This window comes from Ursus americanus, chromosome 1 (genome assembly GCF_024610735.1).
Source record: "Ursus americanus isolate L20-20 chromosome 1, mUrsAme1.1.p, whole genome shotgun sequence".
Classification (NCBI taxonomy): domain Eukaryota; kingdom Metazoa; phylum Chordata; class Mammalia; order Carnivora; family Ursidae; genus Ursus; species Ursus americanus.
Window position 1 is genome coordinate 104,680,589 of NC_142127.1, and position 19,409 is coordinate 104,699,997.

General features: G+C 50.9%; 1 protein-coding gene across 2 annotated transcripts in view; it reads left to right on the plus strand.

Annotated features, from left to right (window-relative positions):
* Positions 1–12,108, plus strand: part of UBE2F (ubiquitin conjugating enzyme E2 F (putative)) — a 54,939-nt gene extending 42,831 nt beyond the window's left edge. For both annotated transcript variants that reach the window (XM_045794001.2, XM_045794003.2), the window contains 4 exons: positions 1,730–1,787; positions 4,451–4,483; positions 6,954–7,016; positions 10,777–12,108. In XM_045794001.2, the coding sequence (XP_045649957.1) occupies positions 1,730–1,787; positions 4,451–4,483; positions 6,954–7,016; positions 10,777–10,827 (205 nt within the window). In that variant the 3' untranslated portion in view covers positions 10,828–12,108. The remainder of the gene's footprint in view (positions 1–1,729; positions 1,788–4,450; positions 4,484–6,953; positions 7,017–10,776) is intronic.
* Positions 12,109–19,409: the final 7,301 nt, after the last annotated feature.

Consider the following 19,409-nt stretch of genomic DNA (forward strand, 5'->3'; position numbering starts at 1 on the left):
ATCCCTTGCCTGGTTCCCTCTCTGAGGGCCTGTCACCTGAGCTCCTGCAGGACTGCCTCCTGCTGAGGCTGGGCTAGAATTTGCACAGTGATGGTGTGTCCCCTCCGCAGTATCACTCTGCCCAGACCTGTGGCCTGCAGACTTGGGCACAGCCTGCCTGATGATAGGCACCACCCCCCCTTATCTGCCATTGCCCTGGGTGGGCACAGCTGGCCTCCAGGTTCAGAGCCCTCCTGCTCTGGCTGTGCTGTTGACAGAGGTCAGAGGATACTGCCTGCTCAGCCAGTGAAGCTGCCTCCTCACCCCCCACACCCCACCCCGTCAGTTAACGGTGGTCGAGCCCAGACGCGGTGGGAGCAGTTGCTGTTCTTTGCTTTGTGGGGCTTGCCGGCTGCTGGGGAGACAAGCATTGAACAGGTAGATGGCTAAGGATTGTGACGAGATCTGTCAAAAGGACAAGGACAGTCAGAACTGATTTCTGTCCCTGCCTCAGTGAGGAGACCTCTCACTGGGTCATATAGACCACTAGGACCCAGCACGTGGTTCTCAAACAGTTACTCAGAAGTTGCAGGGCTTTCGTGTCAACAGGGCCTGGGCCTCTGCAGCATGGAGATATCTGTTCTTTCTTGTTTTCTTTTTAAGGCTCAAAGTAAGTGGTAGTGGTCAATTTAAGGTTTTGTTTATTCTAACTGATGTTCATGGACAATTAAGATTATAGCATATTTATATTTTCTCCTGGTCTTAATTATGTGAATTCGCACATGCTCAGATCTAGAACTTCTCTTCACAGTAACGGTTAAGGTGCGGAGAGCCTGACACTGCCGTGTGAGCTTAGGGACTGTTATGTACACATCAAAGCAGCAGCGGGATACAGCTCAACAATGCCAAACTAATTTTTCCCCAGAAGGAAACTTGGCAATAAATTGAATTTTTCAAAGTGTGGAATAATCGTTTCTGTGAGAGTACGTAATGCGCACGTACAGCTATGGAAGTGATGAAAATGACCCTTGGGTCCAGTTTAGGAAATAGGACCTCACAGTACCTCCAAAGCGCATGCGTCCTTCTCTCAACACGGTCCTCCCGCCCACTGGTAAGGACCATCCAGAATTTTGTGTTAATCTACCTTTATCCTTCATTTTCCCCTTTTGAACTTTTTTTTAAAAAGCAAAAACAAGGTATTAGAATGTGTGCTAGGAGCTGTCATCCGTGTTCACCTGCAGCTCCAGGCGAGTTGCCCGGGTTTGAAGGACCATCCCCCAGGCCCATGCCCTTGCTGCTCTGTGCCTTGCTTTCTTTCCTTCGTTAGAGAGATGGCAGCGCCTCCCTCGTGGGTCGTTGAGGCATTAAGTGAGGTTAGGATCGTGCTGACGCACACAGGAAGCCCTAAGCATCCGTTGTCATTTTTCTGAATATCAAGTTGACAAGTGTTCTTCGTATGTTATTTTAAGCATACTTTCTTCCTGCTTAAAATTTCATGTGCCTGCAGGATTAAAGACCTGGGTGTATAAGCAATAAACAGGACACAAGAGGTTAGACTTGGGGGTAGAGACGGCCTTCTGCAGGGAGACGGGGGCCTGCGAGGTGCCGGGGGAGAGGTGGGGCCTGGGGAAAGCAGATGTCCTGAAGAGATGTGGGCCCAGAGGGCTTGGCGGCAGCAGCTCGGCAAACCTGCAGCTCATGCGCCTGGAGGCTGTCCTTGCTGACCACTGTGCCTTTCTGTCTGTTTCAGCTTACTGAGAGAACATTCGATTGATGGCACCGGCTGGGCTCCCACAAGGACCTTAAAGGTAGAGTGCAGTGCGCTCGAGCACCGCCCCAGCCTGGAGGCCTCTCCCTCCGGGAACCAGACTTCTTGCTGTCCTGTCTACCCAGGTGGCCGGGCACACCCTGCTCCCTCCTGCCAACCTGGGGCCGCTCAGCCAAGCACTGACCCGGTTGGTTCCTCTGCCCCCATTTCATCCCGGGGCAGTGGGAGGTTCAAGTGATCTTTCTCCCCTCTGCCCTTTACCGTTTGTGCTTCAGGTCGTGCAGTTTCTATTCTTCCCTTCCTCTGGCCCCCAGTCGTGTGTGGCGCCTCACTCTCAGAGGACACGAGAGCTGCCAGGATGGGGTATGGGGAGGAGGGAAAGGGCAGATGTGACCTCCGTCTGCTCCGAGTTACCCAGAGCTAGCCTGGCCAAACGAAGGGTGGCAACACAGAGGCCGGGGATGCCCTGAGGGAGGACCCCACCCAGGGGAGGGGTGGAGAGGGGAGCCACTGGGACTGAACAGGTGGCCCCAGTTGCTTCTGTGGTGTAGGCTGTAGTTGGTTCCGGGGGTGCATGTTACGGGCGCTACATGAGGCCACCAGCTGTGGCTTCAACTCAGTTTTTCTGCCATGGTATCCACGGGACACCTAGAGTTTCCTCATGTTGCCTGAGCTTTTCGTCAGAAGTCGTCAGGACTTCGGCTAGTGTTCAGTTTGTTCATGAACAGCTGCCTGACGCCTGCCATCGTTTCCGATGGGTAACTAAGCAGTCCGTGCAGTCATCATAGCTTTTGCCCTTCTTGTGCCGGGTCCGTGCTGCCCTGAGGAGCGCTCTCCCAGTTCTCGGTTCAGAGGGCAGCTGGGTTCCCAGCCTGTGCTCTTCAGCCCGGGACTTGGCACAAAGGCGTGGTCATCCAGACCTGGCCCGTCTTCCCTGGTGACTGTGTCCTCCTCCTCTGTGGCTGACAGTTGTCCCAGGTCAGCCTGAAAGGGTTATGGGTGTCAAAGCAGCGAGTTCGTGACGCTCGCAGACTGCCTGGCACATCGCACAATGCCATCTTCCTCTCTGTCTCTGTCTCAGGAGCAACATTTTTGCACACGTGTTAACTTTGGCTCAGTCATGCATGGATTACAAAAGTCGTCCGAACTAAAACCATTTGTAAGTCGTCCTCTGCACCAAACACAAAACCACCGGAGATGCTGCATCGGATGTTGTCCTTCGGGCCACAAGGGGAAGCCTGAGCGGAACTGGACAGGCCTGGGCCCTGCCCTGCACACATGTGCCAGGCTTTCTCTCCCCGCCATCCTTCACAGTTCAACTCTGTAGTCCCTGCCTTTGAAAAGACCTTCTGTGGATAAACTGACCTCATTCCTTATATGCCAACTTCCTGCTTCACCTCTTAGAGACTGTCCTCACTCCCACCCCCTGCTCTTAGGCAGCCCCACTGCTCTTAAAGGAGGACACTGAGGCCCAGAGAGGTGTGCATGGGTCACAGCAGCCCACCAGTGACTGCATCGATCCTGGACCAGGTCTAGTTCTTTACATGACCACACCTCATGGGCGGCAGGTGCAAACTCTGGTGTGTAGGCACTGTCATTGAATATCACCAAGTAGGCACTTTGGGGGAAGAACACAGGGAAGGAGTTTGGGGCCCTCCGCCAGAGTGAGGAGGACACTGCAGATGTCCTACAGGTCTGACTGGATCCTCCCAAGGTGTGCTCTCTATTGCCACCGGAGCCTGGCCTGTCTTCTCGCCACACCCTGGACATGTCTTGCCCACTTAAGACTTAGCTTTGGCACAGGGGTCCCTCTACCTGGAAGGTGCTCCCTCCTGTTGTCCCTCTACCCAGCAGGCCCCACTTCCTCTGGGAAGCATCTCCTCCTTGCTGGTTCCTCTGTGGGAACACTTGTATGGAAGTTCTGCTGACAGGCCTGTCTGTCTAACCTCTCCACCAGACAAAGAACATGTGTTCACCCCCAGCTCCAGCCCCAGGTTCAGCTCACCCCAAAAGGACACAGGTGGATGGCTGAGACAAAGCAGAGGGGGCGATTAAAATTGCCAACTAGCTGAGTATCAGCCGGGGCTGAGAATCAGCCTAAAAAACACAAGACTCAAGCTGATGATGAGGAAGGCTGAGAGGAAATTTGTGGTTGAGTCATAGATGACAGGTCAGTCCAGAGAGAACACACTGGTTTTCCATTTTGTTTTAATGAGAATTTCTGATCTTTGAACGTTAGGAAGTGTTTATCGGTCCTCCACTTTTTTTTTTAAGTAATTAGAGCAAAATTGTTAGAGGCCTGTGGGACCATGGGTAATTAGCTTATCTGCAGTCCCCCAGAGGACACAGATGCAGAAATAGCAGATTGTGTTGTAAAGATGACTGTTCAGAAGTCCCGAACTGTAGTGGGAAGTGACGAAGAAGAGGGATGTAAGTTGGGGTTCTCCTGAGCAGACAGCCTGTGGGCTCCTTGGGCACTTATGTCGTCCTTGATTCTGTATTTACTACCTGTGACTACTCATCTCCAAATTTCCCAGCGCCTGTTGTCACATTGGAGAAGTTGTTTTCAGTTTCTGTCTTAGGAGAAACAGCGTGCCAAAGATCAGTTCTGACCTGGCACGATACGTACTTCTTGGTCATAGGTTTGAAACACTAAGTGCATGGGAGCCTGAAACTTGTTTTCTTCTTTCTTTCTCATTCCAGGATGTTGTTTGGGGATTAAACTCTTTGTTTACTGTAAGTATATTGACCAGAATCTCAAGTTTTTCTTGAGTCCTCTGACTACTGTTTTTAAACATCACATTAAGGATAACCTAGAGGGGTTAAAAACAGCACCCTGTACACGCTACACTCCTCCTTTCTGTCAGATTTATATGAGCCAGAGGAACAGTGAGATGGGAGCTGGGGGGGCCTTTGGGGTGGCACCTGGGGAGTCATCAGGGAAGGGAGTGCTGGGGCCCGGGCCGTTTGCTGCAGCCTTCTCCACGTGGGGGGCTCTTCCCCTGGGGGCACCTGGCCTGGCCCTGCTGCTCCGTGTCTGCCCTCGCCAGCAGCCCCTTCCCTCCCAGGTGTCCTCCTGGCTTGGGTGAAGGAGTGTGTGGTCACCTGACCTCTAGGCTTTTCATAAACCAGAACCACAGACCCGTTCTCTCCTCAGTGACGAGCTGCTGAAGTTTGCTGTCTGCAGAAAACAGCACATTACAGGCAGGGGCTGGAGGGGCAAGAGGGGTATAGGGAGAAGCCAAAAGCTGCTGTTTGGATTTTTTTAATATAATATTATTCTTTTGAGTTTTTGCTTTTTGATCATAAAAGAGCTTTAAAAGAAAGAAGCTTCAGGGACTCTGTCTGCAGGGCAGGGCGGGGAGTTGTGCTACTTTTGATAAAACTTGACCCTCCATGAAAGCGAGCCTACCCTGGCCAGCCCACGGGATGGCGGGTCGTTGGAGGGGCAGCTTCCTGGCCCACAGCAGGTGTGCTGACACAGTGCCGGCACCCGGGGCCAGGCTGCCATCCGAGGTCGCAGTGCTCTTGCTCTTACTGGCAGCAAGAGCTTCAAAATTAGACCCCCCCAAGGCCCTGCCTCCCTTTGCCTTCTCATCTGTTGTCCCAGGTGACCCCTGTAGCATAAGCAGCAAGCCCGACACTTCTGGCTTCGGGCCCTCCCGTAACCCCCTGGGAAGGTAGTGCCCGCGTTTTGTTGTGATTCTGGTTTGGCTTTGTCATGGATGTGCACGGTTTTACTTCTGGAGCTGTGAAGGCTGCAGCATGATTTAAAGTCTGCCCAACAGGTCGGGCTGCTTTTTCATTGATTTAGCCTTTAATCTGGTGCAGTCCCCATCTCTCCAGTGCTCCAAATACTAGAGAGCCAACCAAAATTGCTGATTAAACCTGTAATGGTTATTCCAGCCAATGTATTCATTTTAGGTCAGAAATATGGTAAGGAAGATAAGGAATTTTGTGTGTCTGGTGGTCTTTATATGCACTGGCTATCTCATCTGTGTGCTTTAATACTTTTGCCTGTTTCTAGGACTTGAAGTCTGATCAACTTTACAAGTGATTATAGAGAATTAAGAGATTTCCTTGCTGTATTTGGAGCATATTGGTCATACCCCATATTTATTTCCAAATCAGAAATACAGTCCCCAAATTTAACATTTCTCCTGAGCAGAAGTACCGTTGTCTTTACAGTGACCATCGATGGCTCTGGAAAGCAATGACTTCTCTTAAGAACAAATCTCACTACGTTGGTGTTTAAGAAGGGGAGTAGGCGGTATAAAGATAAGGCATGGCATCCGATTTGAAATCCATGGTGTTTCTTGTGGGGAGAGGGGAATAGCCATTCCATTTCTTTTTAAGATTTTTTTTTTTTTTTAAGTATTTCTACACCCAACATGGGGCTCAGACTCACAACCCTGAGATCAAGAATCACACGCTCCAAGGACTGAGCCAACCAGGCGCCCCCCAGGGTTTTCTAAGGTAGAAAGGGGGACAGAGGCTTCCTGGCGCTGTCCTGCACTCAGGCTTCATACGCCATCCCTGCTGGGTATGAGTGCCGTGTCGTGAAGGGGAATAAAAAGAGAAGATCTGGTTAAGGTCAGCGTGGAAACCACAGACTTAGAGAGGCAAAGATGTTCATCACAAATTAAAAGAAGAAATGGGGCGCCTGGGTGGCTCAGTCGTTGGGCGTCTGCCTTCGGCTCAGGGCGTGATCCTGGCATCCCAGGATCGAGCCCCACATCAGGCTCCTCCGCTGGAAGCCTGCTTCTCCCTTTCCCACTCCCCCCGCTTGTGTTCCCTCTCTCGCTGGCTGTCTCTCTGTCAAATAAATAAATAAAATCTTAAAAAAAAAAAAAAATTAAAAGAAGAAATGAATTTTTGAGGAAAAAAGAATGGGATTTTTATTTGGAAATGCTTGTAATGAGAGTGGTTCTTTATCAAAAATAACATTAGAACTTAATGTGATATCACTGGCCTCCATTTCACCCGACTCTGGACAGTTCATGTGAACATGGCGACCTTCAGTCAGCCGTTGACCAGCGTGCAGGAAGTACCCACACAGACCGTGCGCTTCCGTCACAGGAACCGCGATCCGTAATGGACTCTCTACTCTCTGGGTTCTCCTGTTTTTTGATTAGAAAATGAAGACTTAGGACAGCAGAAAAACACATTCTTTCCATTGTTTACTTTGAGTTTCTCTCTTTTTAAGGATCTTTTGAATTTTGACGATCCGCTGAATATTGAAGCTGCAGAACATCATTTGAGGGACAAGGTAAGCTAGTGGTAGCGTTCGAGGGTGATGGATTTGCTAAGAAGATGACTGGCTCTCGCTCAGCCAGATACAAGGCTCAGAATGGTAGGTCCATGCCTGGAATTGAAAGCAACTGATAAGTAGTGTGTTGTGATGAACGTGAGTAGTCTCAGTAGAGTATTTGACCCAAGGTCAGACAGAAGCGTTTTTATTAGATGTGATTTCCCAGTAGAATTCAATCTGAGGGATTTAAAACAGGCCACTGCTACTTTATCTTATTAACAGTATGGGGCTACAGTGTTCACATCCTCAGGTCCTTCCAGTGTGCCTGTGCACACGCGTGCCCATTTGGTTTCCATCCAGAATAATGGGATCCTGTTTATTATTAATCCTTAGTTCCCTTTTTTTTTTAAAAAACTTTTTTCTTCCAAATCAGTGCATAAACCATTACTCATTTTAGGAGCTGATAGTCCATGAAGTGGCTCTACCGTACTTTTTTCAACCATTCTGTGAGTGGTGGGCACTCATGTTTTCCCCATGGGTTTTTTTTTCCCCAACTACAAATGATAACGCAATAAATACCCCCTTTACACACATCCTTAAAAGTGCACGGACTGGGTGTTAGGAGCAGGAGTCTGGGAGGTGGCCCTGGCATCGGAACAAGGCTGGTAGAGGTTGTACAGCTTCACTTGGGGCCAGTTAGGCCTCAGCAGACAGCCCTGCAGGGCTAATTTGGTTTAGTCATAGAGCCTCAAGTTTCATTTTCTGAACCAGATTCCCGGTGAATCCTCACCACCCCAGAAATCAGCCACCCAAGGCTGTTACCCAACACCTAACTTGAATCTATAAAGTTCTAAATGCCATTGACCTGGTTCTAAATACCGTGCTGAAGAGCGGTGCTATGTTTATGTGACACCTGCTATGCGCCAGAGTGGGGGGCGTTTTAAATGTGCTGTCTGTGATGTTTACTACAACTAAAGAGCGGGCACCGCGAGGGCCGTGTCGCCCAGCACAGGCTCACAAACCATGCGGAGGCACAGCAGGGACCAGTGGGCCGTCAGTGGGACTGCAGGGTCAGTGGGTGCTTCTGCTCAGGCAGAGGAGGCTGGGAGCAGCAGAGGGCTTCAGCCGATGCGCTGTGGTGTCAGGCGGCTCTGGGCACGGGCAGCCGCTCTCACGGCATCACCCGCCCGCGGCTGTCAGCCCCCCGCACCACCTGTGCTGGCTCGCTGCCTGGCACAGCTGTGGTTTGTCCACTGCGATGATAAGCCCTTGCAGGTGCTCTCCTGCCCCCCCCCCGCCCCAGTACCTTTTCAGGCAGCTCCATTCACATTGTCACTGTCCCTGACTTGGACTTCCCCACTAAGCACCGTGTCTTGTAAGCCGAGTCAGGGAAAGAAATCGATAATGATGGGAATACTCTTACAGGGCCAGGTAGAGAAAGACCTGTTATAAATTGTCTATCCTTTTATTTTTCTTCGAAGGTTGCTTCCTGCTCTTTGTATGAAATAAGGGGAAGACTTGCATTTTTAAACTGTTAGCCCCAGTAAGATGGACCTAAAATCCTCCAGACAGTGATGCCTTCACATGAATTCTAAGAAGTGCCCCAGCCCCATGCCCGTCCTCATGCTGAGTCATGATGACATTTACTGAACTTTCTCCTTACTTTATTTCGTGCTCATTGTTCATCCCAAGTTTGACTGGTGGCCACTAAAGTGCCAGGTGAGGTGCTAATGCTCAGGATGATTGATGAATGGACAGTCCCTGTCACCATGGAGCAGACATGCTAGTGGATGGAGGCAGAGCATAGACAAGCAAACATAACGTGAGGGGGATGGGGGCCTGGGGGCGGGGAGCACTGATGGGTTTTGCTGCTTTATGTAGGGTGCTCAGAGAAGGCCTTTCTGACAAGATGTGAGTAGAGATCTGATGTGAACCAAATGGATATCGGGCAGGAGTATTCTGGACAGTATTACAGTAGTGCAAAGGCCCTAAGGCAGGAATGTGCTAGGGGTGTTGAGGAAGAGCACACAGGCTGGCGTGAGTAGAGTAGGACAGCGGCAATGCAAAAGCAGCAGCATCCTTGGGTGGCCCTCCCAGGCCCTGTCCCACCCACTTCCTGGAGTGCATTTATTCTCCTGACATCTCCACAAGGGAGGGACTCTTGTTATCCCTAATCTGCTCCTGAGGAAGGAGCATGGAGGTAAGAGACTTGGCAGGAAGGGGCAGAGCCCAAGATGTGAACCCAGGCAGTCTGGCCCCCGAGTCTTCATGTGGGCTCTGCTCTGTGGGCTCAGGCAGAGGAGGGAGTGGGAGGCAGCAGAGGCTGAGGACAGAGGGCTTCTGGAGGCCATGGGCTCTGAGCTTTGTCCAGGGCCAGGAGAGAGCAAAGGGGGTGAGACTGAGCACCGAGGTCCGGATGGGGGCAGCAGTGCCTGTGGGGTCTTCACTTCACATCCTGTGAGCTGTGGCTCCTTAGCAGCTGACGGTACCGTTGGCTTCTGGGTGCTGTGGAAATGGCCAAGTCAGGGCTCGTGGGAGCCTCTGAATGCAGTCCTGTCCGCAAGCGCAGGCTCAGCAGCTCTCCACTTCCTCGCCTGAGACGGCAGGCAAGCCACCAAACCATTTTCAGACTTCAAACCAGGAACCTACCCTGACCTTGAAAGGGTCACCATGTGAATTAAGTGGCAGAAGAGGCAGCCCGCTTGGTGCCCCGCCCCTTCTAGGCGCATCCTCTGGAGGAGGCGCCACTCCAGGCAAGGACTGGCCACAAGAGGTGCAGCCAGCGCAGCACCTGCCAGGGGCTTAGCTGTGTTCTCTGGGCGGTGTGGCGGGTGGTGTTACCTGTCACATGATGGGACTGAAGCAGTGTAACCTCATGGACATCGGTGACCCAGCAGCTGCGTGGTAGGAGTAAGAGGGTTGAGTTCCACCTGTCAGATCACAGCGTCCTTGAACACTGAATACATGTGTTCTGAGGTGGGCAAGCTCCAAGTCCCTCATGGCACATGTGGCCCCAGGGGCCCTTGCCCAGTCCTGCAAAGCCAAGGAACTTAGTTCCTAACATTAGAAAAGACTGAGGGGCGCTCCTGGGACACTTTCCTGCCCATGCTGGCCTGGAGACACCAAGGGCCACACTGCCTCTTTTCACCCGAGGAATCAGGCCAGGCACCCAGGTGGCCTCTGCCTGATGCCTGGGCAGGGAGCTCTACAGCAAAGCCACTGCTTCTGGGCAAGGTAGTCACTCAGGTGATGGGCTGCACTCGCACCATGAAAAGTGGGCACCTTTTAAATAGGCAGCATGGTCTGGGGGTTCTAGGAAGACATATCTGGACACAGGGGTCTTTGGAGAACAGCAGCTCTGACTTATCCCCAGCTGAGGTCAAGAGCCCTATCCTGACCTACATTGTCACCTCGACCACACTCTGGGCCTCACTCTCCCCATCTGCAAACAAAGGGTCTTAGGCTGCCTTCCGCTCAGAGCTTCTTTGTTTGGGTCCCTACCCCCAGCCCTCCCAGCACAGTGCCCCGTGCCCTGCACGCAGCGTCCTGTGTGCACCAGTCCCCTGGAGTAGTAGGGAGAGGGACCCCACTCCTCAGGCCTCTGATTGTCCTGCAGCCTTGGCAGCTGAGTGGGGAGGGGGGATTGGAGGCCAAGTCCTTCATACGCTCTTGAGAGCTCACAGCGGCTCCTCAGCTGGGGTGGGTGGCACTTGTTCTGGAAATGTTTCCCTCGCTAATGCGCTCCCCCTTCTTCTTTCTCTCCCTGATCCCTCCACAGGAGGACTTCCGGAATAAAGTGGAAGACTACATTAAGCGCTATGCCAGATGATAGGAGGAGGAGATGGTGGGGCTGTGGACTGTGTTGTAGGCTTGTCTCCAACCTCAACCAAGAGGGAGCCCCCCTCCCCAGTCCTCGCACTCCCCTGAGACCCACAGGGTCATCGACATCTGTGACCATGCTGTCCCAAGGAAGAACCTCTTCACGACTGCCCATTGTAGATGGAGAGTCCCACATAAATACAGCAAGAAAATGTGTTTGGGGTTCTAAAGAGTTGTCTGCTTCCCTTAACATGTTTACTTTTTGGAAACTGTACTGTATAGGCTATTGATGAGATTCCTGAGAAGTTGTAATGAACTCAGAATTGAGGCTAGCGCTTGCTTCTTCCCCTTTTCCCAAACAAAATCCTTCCCCGCACAAGTGATGCTGATGATGTGCTCAGTGTAGCTCGCAGAGGGGCGATAAGAAACCCGCTACATACTGTGATTGGATGCAAATTCTCTTAGCTCCTCCCACGGATGTTGGCCCTGCCTAGATGTCGTGAAGCTTCCCAGAATGCATAGTCATTCACTGTAGATCTCTTACTGAAATGCGTATTTTATTTAATGTAAGTATATTTTGGAACAGATTTGTAATTTGTACAATTTAATGCTTTAATTATTTTTTTCTATTCTCATTTAGTTTGTATTTTCATTGTATAGAGCAGACAGAAAGATGTTGGGTCAAGCAACTATTGAAGAGAAATACAAAGAAAATATGAAAGACATTATTCCTTCTGTCCAAATGAAACGAGAATTTGACTTTTAAAAATCAGCTCTTGCTTTTGGGTCCAGATGGGGCGAGGAAGTTTTAGAACCCTTTGAAGCTAGATCAGGATGATTTTTGAAAAAGAAAAAAAGGGAGCCCCTTCTCACATGCTGCCCGGAGGAAACTGGCTGGAGCCCAGACTAGCCAGGGGCTTGGTGTTCCCACAGCAGTCTTGTGGTTGTGAGCCAGTGGGCAGTGCCAGAGAGAGAGACCCTCGTGTCCTGAGGGATGGGAGAGATACCTCGCGAATCAGCCCACCGATGTCTGATGTCACTGAGACCGTACCTGTGGCCTTCTGAATCTGCTGCGGTTCTGGGCCGTCTCGAGGGAGCCCCCTAGGCCTTGGAGGGCCGGGAATCGGCAGCAGCATATAGCCATATTTGGTCAGGCCACTGCACTTCAGAGTAAGAACACTAAAGAGGCAAATGGATTTACTCCAGTATTTAGACATCTGAATGAGTGAAATCAAATGCAAAATAAATGTATGGTTTTCATCTGCTGCCTGCCTGGCACACTCAAGTTTAACTGACAGCCTCCTTTGAGCTCTGGATTCCCTCGTCTTCCATCTACCCAGTCTGGATGGTTGTTCTTAATTTATAATAAATCTCTGAGTATGAGATTAGTCTTCCTGGAGATCGGCAGGGAAGGAATGTAGGCCTTGTTTCCCATTTGTAATCAGGAATTGTACGCGTTAGATTGAGGGGGGCCTGACTGATGGTCTGCTGGTGCACAGAGCAGGAAGAGCGGGGCTAGATCAAGGGCACGGTGGCATCTTGGAGGCTCAGGGCCTGTGAGAAGACAACAGTAATCTCACCTCCTGAAAGCCTGGGGGAGGTGCTGCAGCTTACACACGTTTAATTGGAGCTCTGCCCGGTTTCATAGGAACCCGGTCAGCTGGACCTAGGGCTGGCCTCTGCTAGGTGGGTCAGCAGACCAGCAGCTGGCCTGTCCACACGCCTGAGTTCTGCCTCTGGCGCAGGACACACAGTTCTCTGCCCGGGCAATCCTGGGCCTGAGTCATGACGCACCTCACAGCTGTCTGGGCAGCTCCCAGGCTGCACAGCTGGTGGTCCAGATGGAGGTGAAGAAGTGACATCAGCGCCCACAGTTGAATGGAAGTATGTATATTTTAGGTAAAGGACTGGAAGGGACAGCTGTTGTGAACTCTGACCTCAAAATGTTTGCACAGAAGAGAAATACTTTACTTATTAGAGATCCAGTAATTCTTCAAAAATGACCTGTCCACATGACGGGATCATCCCTTTCTGTCCAATGGAAATCTCTCAGGGCCCTGCCCCTTCCCCCTTTTGTTAAGAGTGCACCCAGCCTGGCCCATCACAGTGGAGAACTGATACTGTGCTGCCTACTTGGCCAGCGGGGCCCACGGCCTCTTTTAGTGGCTGCAGAACCCTGACTTCCAGGCTTTTTGGTTTCTTGGCGTCTCCTCCCCACTCAGGTCACAGGAACACTTGTGGTTCTAGTTCATGTGCTCCACCAGCCTGGTGATAGTTGATGATTTCCCGTCTGCCAGGGGTGGGTATACGGAGCCAGGCCTGGAGCCAGGCAGGAAGGGAGCAGGCCCTGGGGACGTGAAGCTCTGGGACTTCTCCGATGTCCACTTGCGTCCCCATAACTCTGCTGCTTAGGATTTGGTAGGTCAGCAGCATGTTTTTCAAGCACGCTCAGAAGGAAACAGTTCAGGATAGACCTGTCAGAAGGAAAAGCCTCACGTCTCCCGTCTTACCTTTCCTCAGACACACCACCTGCAAGTTACGTCCCTTTGCAGTCTTCATAAGGAGCCAGGCGAGTGTATGACTCCAACGTTAAGTGCTGATCTGGCTGTGTTCCTTGCTCATCTTCTGTGTTATTTTCATCACTGTATTTGGATTGTTGCAGAGCTCTGGCCCAGGGTGCAGTGTCTTGGGTTCTGCTTAACAAGACCCCCTGTTTTGTTTGTTTTTTAAGATTTTATTTATTTATTTGACAGACAGCGAGAGAGGGAACACAAGCAGGGGGAGTGGGAGAGGGAGAAGCAGGCTTCCTGCTGAGCAGGGAGCCCGATGCGGGACTCGATCCCAGGACCCTGGGATCATGACCTGAGCTGAAGGCAGATGCTTAACCAACTGAGCCACCCAGGCGTCCCAAGACCCCCTGTTTTATCACTATCATCCACAAGCACTGAGAGCCTTAGAGGGCTGTTGATGGTTTCTCCCGACTTACGCCAGGCTGTGCACCTGCTAGGGCAGTGGCTGCAGTACAGAAGTTCATGAGAAAACGGCGAAGAGCTGGTTCAGACTATTTGCAGTAGCTAAAATACTTTGAACGTCTTTAAAAGGAACACTTAGTATTTACTAGTTTAAATGTTTCAAAGTGTCCAGGCATATTTTTCCTCTGCCCTTAGTCTCCCGGACTTCTACACTGTCGTGGGTGCAGGAGGCAATAGCATCCTTCCCCATGACTCAGCCGCAACCAGACCAGTCATCAGAGTCTCAGGCCACCTGGTGGCAAAGCCAGCATGTCTTCCTCTTACAGCAGCAGGAACAGATTGAACAGCACTTCTGCTGGGCTCTGGAGTTGAGCAGAAAAAATCCCAGAGGGCGGGCAAACTCCCAGGCAGTGGTGATTGCTAAGATGCGTTAAACTTGTTCAGAGGACATGCCCCGCTGTTCCCTAGGCTTGCTCTGTTACTCAGCCCCTCACATTCTTTAAAGAAGTTGGTATGAAAAAAATCACAAATTCCTATTAAATCAGACTTTATGCAGATTTATCAAAATCAACCAGAATTTTTTTAATGTAAAATTCCAACCAATTGTAAAACTGGTTAGCCACCAATTGCAGTCTTTAACAAGACTTTTTTTCCAGCTAGTACAGTCTATTCCAGGCGTTTTTTCACTTTTATCCACGTAAAACTGTTACCCCTTGGAAAGTCAGGTTTGCAGCAAGTTCATTATTCTTCATCAAACTGTGTCTAGTAAAATGCTAATAGTCTTAGCAAAATAATATTTTACTTTTCCTTTGCCAAAGAACTTGTAAAATGAGAGCACCCGTCACTTCCCTTTCCTCCCTCCCATAGCCCTCCCTCAAACAAAGTAACAGCTTGGAGCGGCTAATTCAGAGGGTTCCATATTGCCCACTGAAGTCCCCACTTACGCCCTGGGTTTCCGTGGGTTACTGAAACTGATCTATTGAAAGAATTGTTGAAAAAAGTTCTTCAAAAAGCCCACTGATGAAGGCTTTTGGGGACCTTGCCTTGTTAAGAATGTCTATTCGTGTTAAGCTGTATAAAGAACTGAATTATAATCTTTTAAAAAAAATCCATTTTAGGGCTCATTCATTTTCATTGCCAAGTTCACTGAGCCAGAGTTCTTAAGTTCCCTTTTTAGCTTATGTCAGGGCCAGTGGAAGAAGCAGTGCTTGCCCAAGAGTTCCCGGTGCTGGAGGAGAGACAGGGCAGGGCCCCCAGCACTGCAGGGACGGTGGGGTAAGTACTCATCAGGGGCCGATGGCCAGGAAAGACTGTAGCCGTGAACGGCGTAGCATCTGATGTAGCCTCCCCATCCAGCCTTTGGTCCATGGTGCACACCCAGCAGTGTTCCCTCCCTGCTCAATACCTCCCTGCAGCCCGCTTCGTCTCTGGCCTCGCAGGACTGACTCATCTGTATTGTGGTTTCGGTGTTGGGTTTTTATCATCTGTCAGACTGCATTGACCTTCCTCCCCACTCATCGCTCCCATGCACCGTGTGGCGCTCGTCCTTTGTTCTTTCCAAACATCTTTCAAAAATCATTCCAACCTCAACAGCGCTGTTCACCTGTGTCCTTCCCTCCCCCCCCTACCCCCACCCAGGGTGGTGTTCAGAAGCCAAAAGGTGGGTGCAGCACCATGGGTAAAGAGCCTTTTTCCTCTTCCTAAGGGGCTTCAGCCTCCAGTTAGTCTCAGAAGAGAAAACTGTCTCCCTGGTTCTCAGTGGAGCGGGAGCAGGTGGAATCCAGGGAGCACGGGTCCCGCTGTGCTTGGTGTGTGCCTTGCCAGACCAGTCAGTGATGCGTAACAAGAACCACAGTCGATGCAGGAAGAGCAGCGGCGTGGAGGAAGACCTGGCCAACACCCCGGTGAGACCAGAACAAACTGGTGGGATGGCCTCTCCACACCCTCCCCACCTTACTGCCAGAGGGCTTTCTAAGACAGCCTTTCACCAAGCCCTTCCCCCTGCCTCCAGAATCAGCCCCCTGTGCTTAGGGTAGGAGTGTATTGTTACTGGTCATCTGTCCACTCTGCCAGCCACTGCCCTGAAGACCCTGCCTGGCCTCAAAGTAGTGCTTTCATGCTTTGTGATGAGGTCCACACCCCTCGGGGCTCCTTTCAAGATTCAGTTCACGTGGTGCCTGACAGGCAGATGGGCCGTTCCTGGGGTGTCTTCATCTTGCCCAGGCTTCCGTAGGTAACCCTGCCCGTCCCAGGTGTCAGGTGGCAAGAGGAGCACAGGGCCTTAGCCATGCCGCAGTAACTGAATGGCTTATTGCAAGGCAATCACTTACGTTGAGTAAGTCTAGCCGGAGCTTCAGAGCACAAGTACACCAGCAGGTCTGCTCAAGACAGTCCTGTCTGGAAGTCACTGGAAGCGGGGCATGCCGGCCAGCAAGGCAACGGCTGAGGAGAACACCTGCTGCCACACAGGTGAGCAAGCCGCCCTTCTGGCAGCCGGCAGCCGCCGAGTCTGAACAGTTGGCTTTGCTTGAGGTGGGACTGTGAAAAAACTTGCAGAGAAGAAATACCGAGCAGACAGGATGAACAGGACATCGGAAATGGAGGGTAGTATTAAAAGAAACTTTCAGGGGAGAAAACCACATATTTAGGAAAATGCAGTGAATTGCACCTTTGACTTGGAATCAAAAAGTCCTAAGGGGACAACAGGCTAAAATGAAAGGACAATAGGATGAAACTGTAGCCGTGACAACATCTCCACCTCAGGGCAGGGCAGATGCTGGAAAAACAGACGGTGGTGTGGGGACAAGTTGGATAAATTCTCCCGGAGTGCAGAAGAGAACAGCAAAGAGGAGCCATCAGGAGGAAGAGAACAGAAAGGACAGAGGGCACTTGTACTAATCTAAGATGGGGTGACAGGACTGGGGAACCCTATCTGAACAAGCAAAACTCTGACAGTGGAGACAGAACTACAGTTTTCAGACGTCAGACAGCAGGCAGAGGCCAGGCGGGTCTCACCCTAGGTCTCAGGGATCGCCTCGGCCCGGGAAGGGGAGACCCAGGTGGAACCCAGCAGGCATGACCTTGAGATGGAACTGATTATGCAGGAAGGCCAGAGGAGCCAGAGTTCCCAGGAGAGAGGGCTGCACAGCCAGCCAGCTCTGGAGACCTACCTGCAGCGGGGACCCTTCAGGCCGTCCCCTGGATACTGACTAGCATGTGTACCTGAGTGTGGGGAAAGCACCACCCAAAAGGAGAAGAGAAAATGACCCCTGGAGTTCATACACGGCCAGGAATAGTCTACATTCCCACGAACCAGAACAGATTTGTGGTCCACGGGGCGCTGGGGAGAGTACTAGCCCAGTAACAAGAAAACAGACACTAACGGCTGCACTAGTCCCGACTATCTTAAAAGCAAGCCTTAGGGGCGCCTGGGTGGCACAGTGGTTAAGCGTCTGCCTTCGGCTCAGGGTGTGATCCCGGCGATCTGGGATCGAGCCCCACATCAGGCTCTTCTGCTGTGGGCCTGCTTCTTCCTCTCCCACTGTCCCTGCTTGTGTTCCCTCTCTCGCTGGCTGTCTCTATCTCTGTCGAATAAATAAATAAAATCTTTAAAAAAAAATAAAATAAAAAAATAAAAGCAAGCCTTAAAAGGATCAAGTTATTTCAAATGAACTGTGTCCCAGAACAAAGACGAATAGGAATTTTTAAAATCCAGAACCTGGGTCACCTGGGTGGCTTGGTCGGTTTGGGAGCCAACTCTTGATTTCAGTTCAGGTCATGATCTCAGGGTCATGGGATAGGACCCTGCGTCAGGATCCCCGCTTGGCATGGAGTCGGCTTGAGATTCTTCTCTCCCTTTCCCTTTGCCCCTCCCCCTGCTCACACATGTGCAAGCTCTCTCTCTAAAATCTGTTTAAAAAAATAAAAATACAAAAGAGTAAAAATCCAGGACCTGCCACAAGCAGCCAAGCCCAGAAGCCTCTGTCTCAGCAAGCCTGGGGTTACCGTCCCCTGTCCAGAGGCACCAGGGCAGCCAGAGAGCGCCTGCAAAGGGAATTCCACAATGCGCACCTGGCCCCAAAACCTCTGGCCTCCATGGGCCTGAGGGTGTCCACTATCTAGATAGAGGCTCTAGGGCAGCCAGAGACCATTGGAAGCCCACCACGAGTGCCCAGCCAGACAAGTCTCTTCCTCCCTGCAGACCTGAGATCCCCTTTCCCCCGTGAGAGACAGCAGTCAGCCCAGCCTGGGGAAGGTGCCATCTCCCCACCATCAGCAGGAACCCCAGCAGCACCACGGAAACCAAGCCCACCAAATAACACTGCAGAGGTTATGCTGCTCCTGGGGGCCCTTTTGCCCACTGAAACAAAAAATTTACACAGAACTGAGGTTACAGTCTTCTAATGAGACAGACGAAATGTCTGGGACACAGATGGAACCCACTTTTCGTACCAAATCACATCCTAAACTGCTGAAAATCAATGACAGAGCAGAACTATTAAAAGCAATCCAGAAATAAAGATACATGATACTTAGAGGCACAGAGGTAAGGAAGGCTGACAGCAGATTTCTCATTGGAAACAAGACAAGTGAGAAAACAGTGGAGAAACATCTTTACTAAAAGAAAAAAAAGAGGCGCCTGTGTGTCTCAGTCAGGTAAGCATCTGCCTTCGGTGCAGGTCATGATCCCAGGATCCTGGGATCGAGCCCCACATCAGGCTCCCTGCTCAGTGGAGAGTCTGCTTCTCCCTCTGCTGCTTCCCCTGCTTGTGCTCATGCATGCTCTCTCTCTCTCAAATAAATCTTAAAAAAGAAAAAAGACAAATATTCAAGCTAAAATTCTTTAGGGAAAATATCAAAGATGGAGGCAAAATAAAGACAGTCGTCATGCATGCAAAAACGGAACGAAGTCATACGAGCAGACTAGCACTAGAAGAAATTCTGAACCAAGTTCTCAGAAGGAATATGATGCGAAACGGCAACGCAGAAGCACGCCAGGGCCTCACCCTCAGCACTGCGACACTGTGGGCCAGATACCTGCCGTTGTGGGGGCGGTCCCGTGCGTTGTAGGGTGTTCGTTAGTGGCTTCTACGCACTAGATCCCAGAAGCACCTACCCCCCGGTATGACAACTAAAATTATTTCTAGGCATTGTCAAATGTCCCCTGGAGGGAAAAGTCTCTCCCTGTTGAAAATCACTGTACTGGATAGAGCTTTCTTCTCTTTCAAGTTTTTCATCCCTTTGCTGCTTTTGAGCAATCATCTAACAGAATTCTTGTGCTCAGACATTCAGCTCACTAATTTTCTCTTTGTGCCTATTCTATTCATCCCGTCTACTCTTTTTTAAACAGAATGTATTGGGGCGCCTGGGTGTCTCAGTGAAGCGTCTGCCTTCAGCTCAGGTCATGATCCCAGGCTCCTGGGATCGAGCCCCACATTAGGCTCCCTGCTCAGTGGGGAGTCTGCTTCTCCCTCTCCCTCTGCACCTCCCCCTGCAACTTGCGCACATGCTCTCAAATAAATAAATAACCTTAAAAAATGACTTTATTTTTTGGAGCACTTTTAGGTTCACAGCAAAACTGAGTGGAGAGTAGAGTTCCCATATACCCCTGCCCCCTACA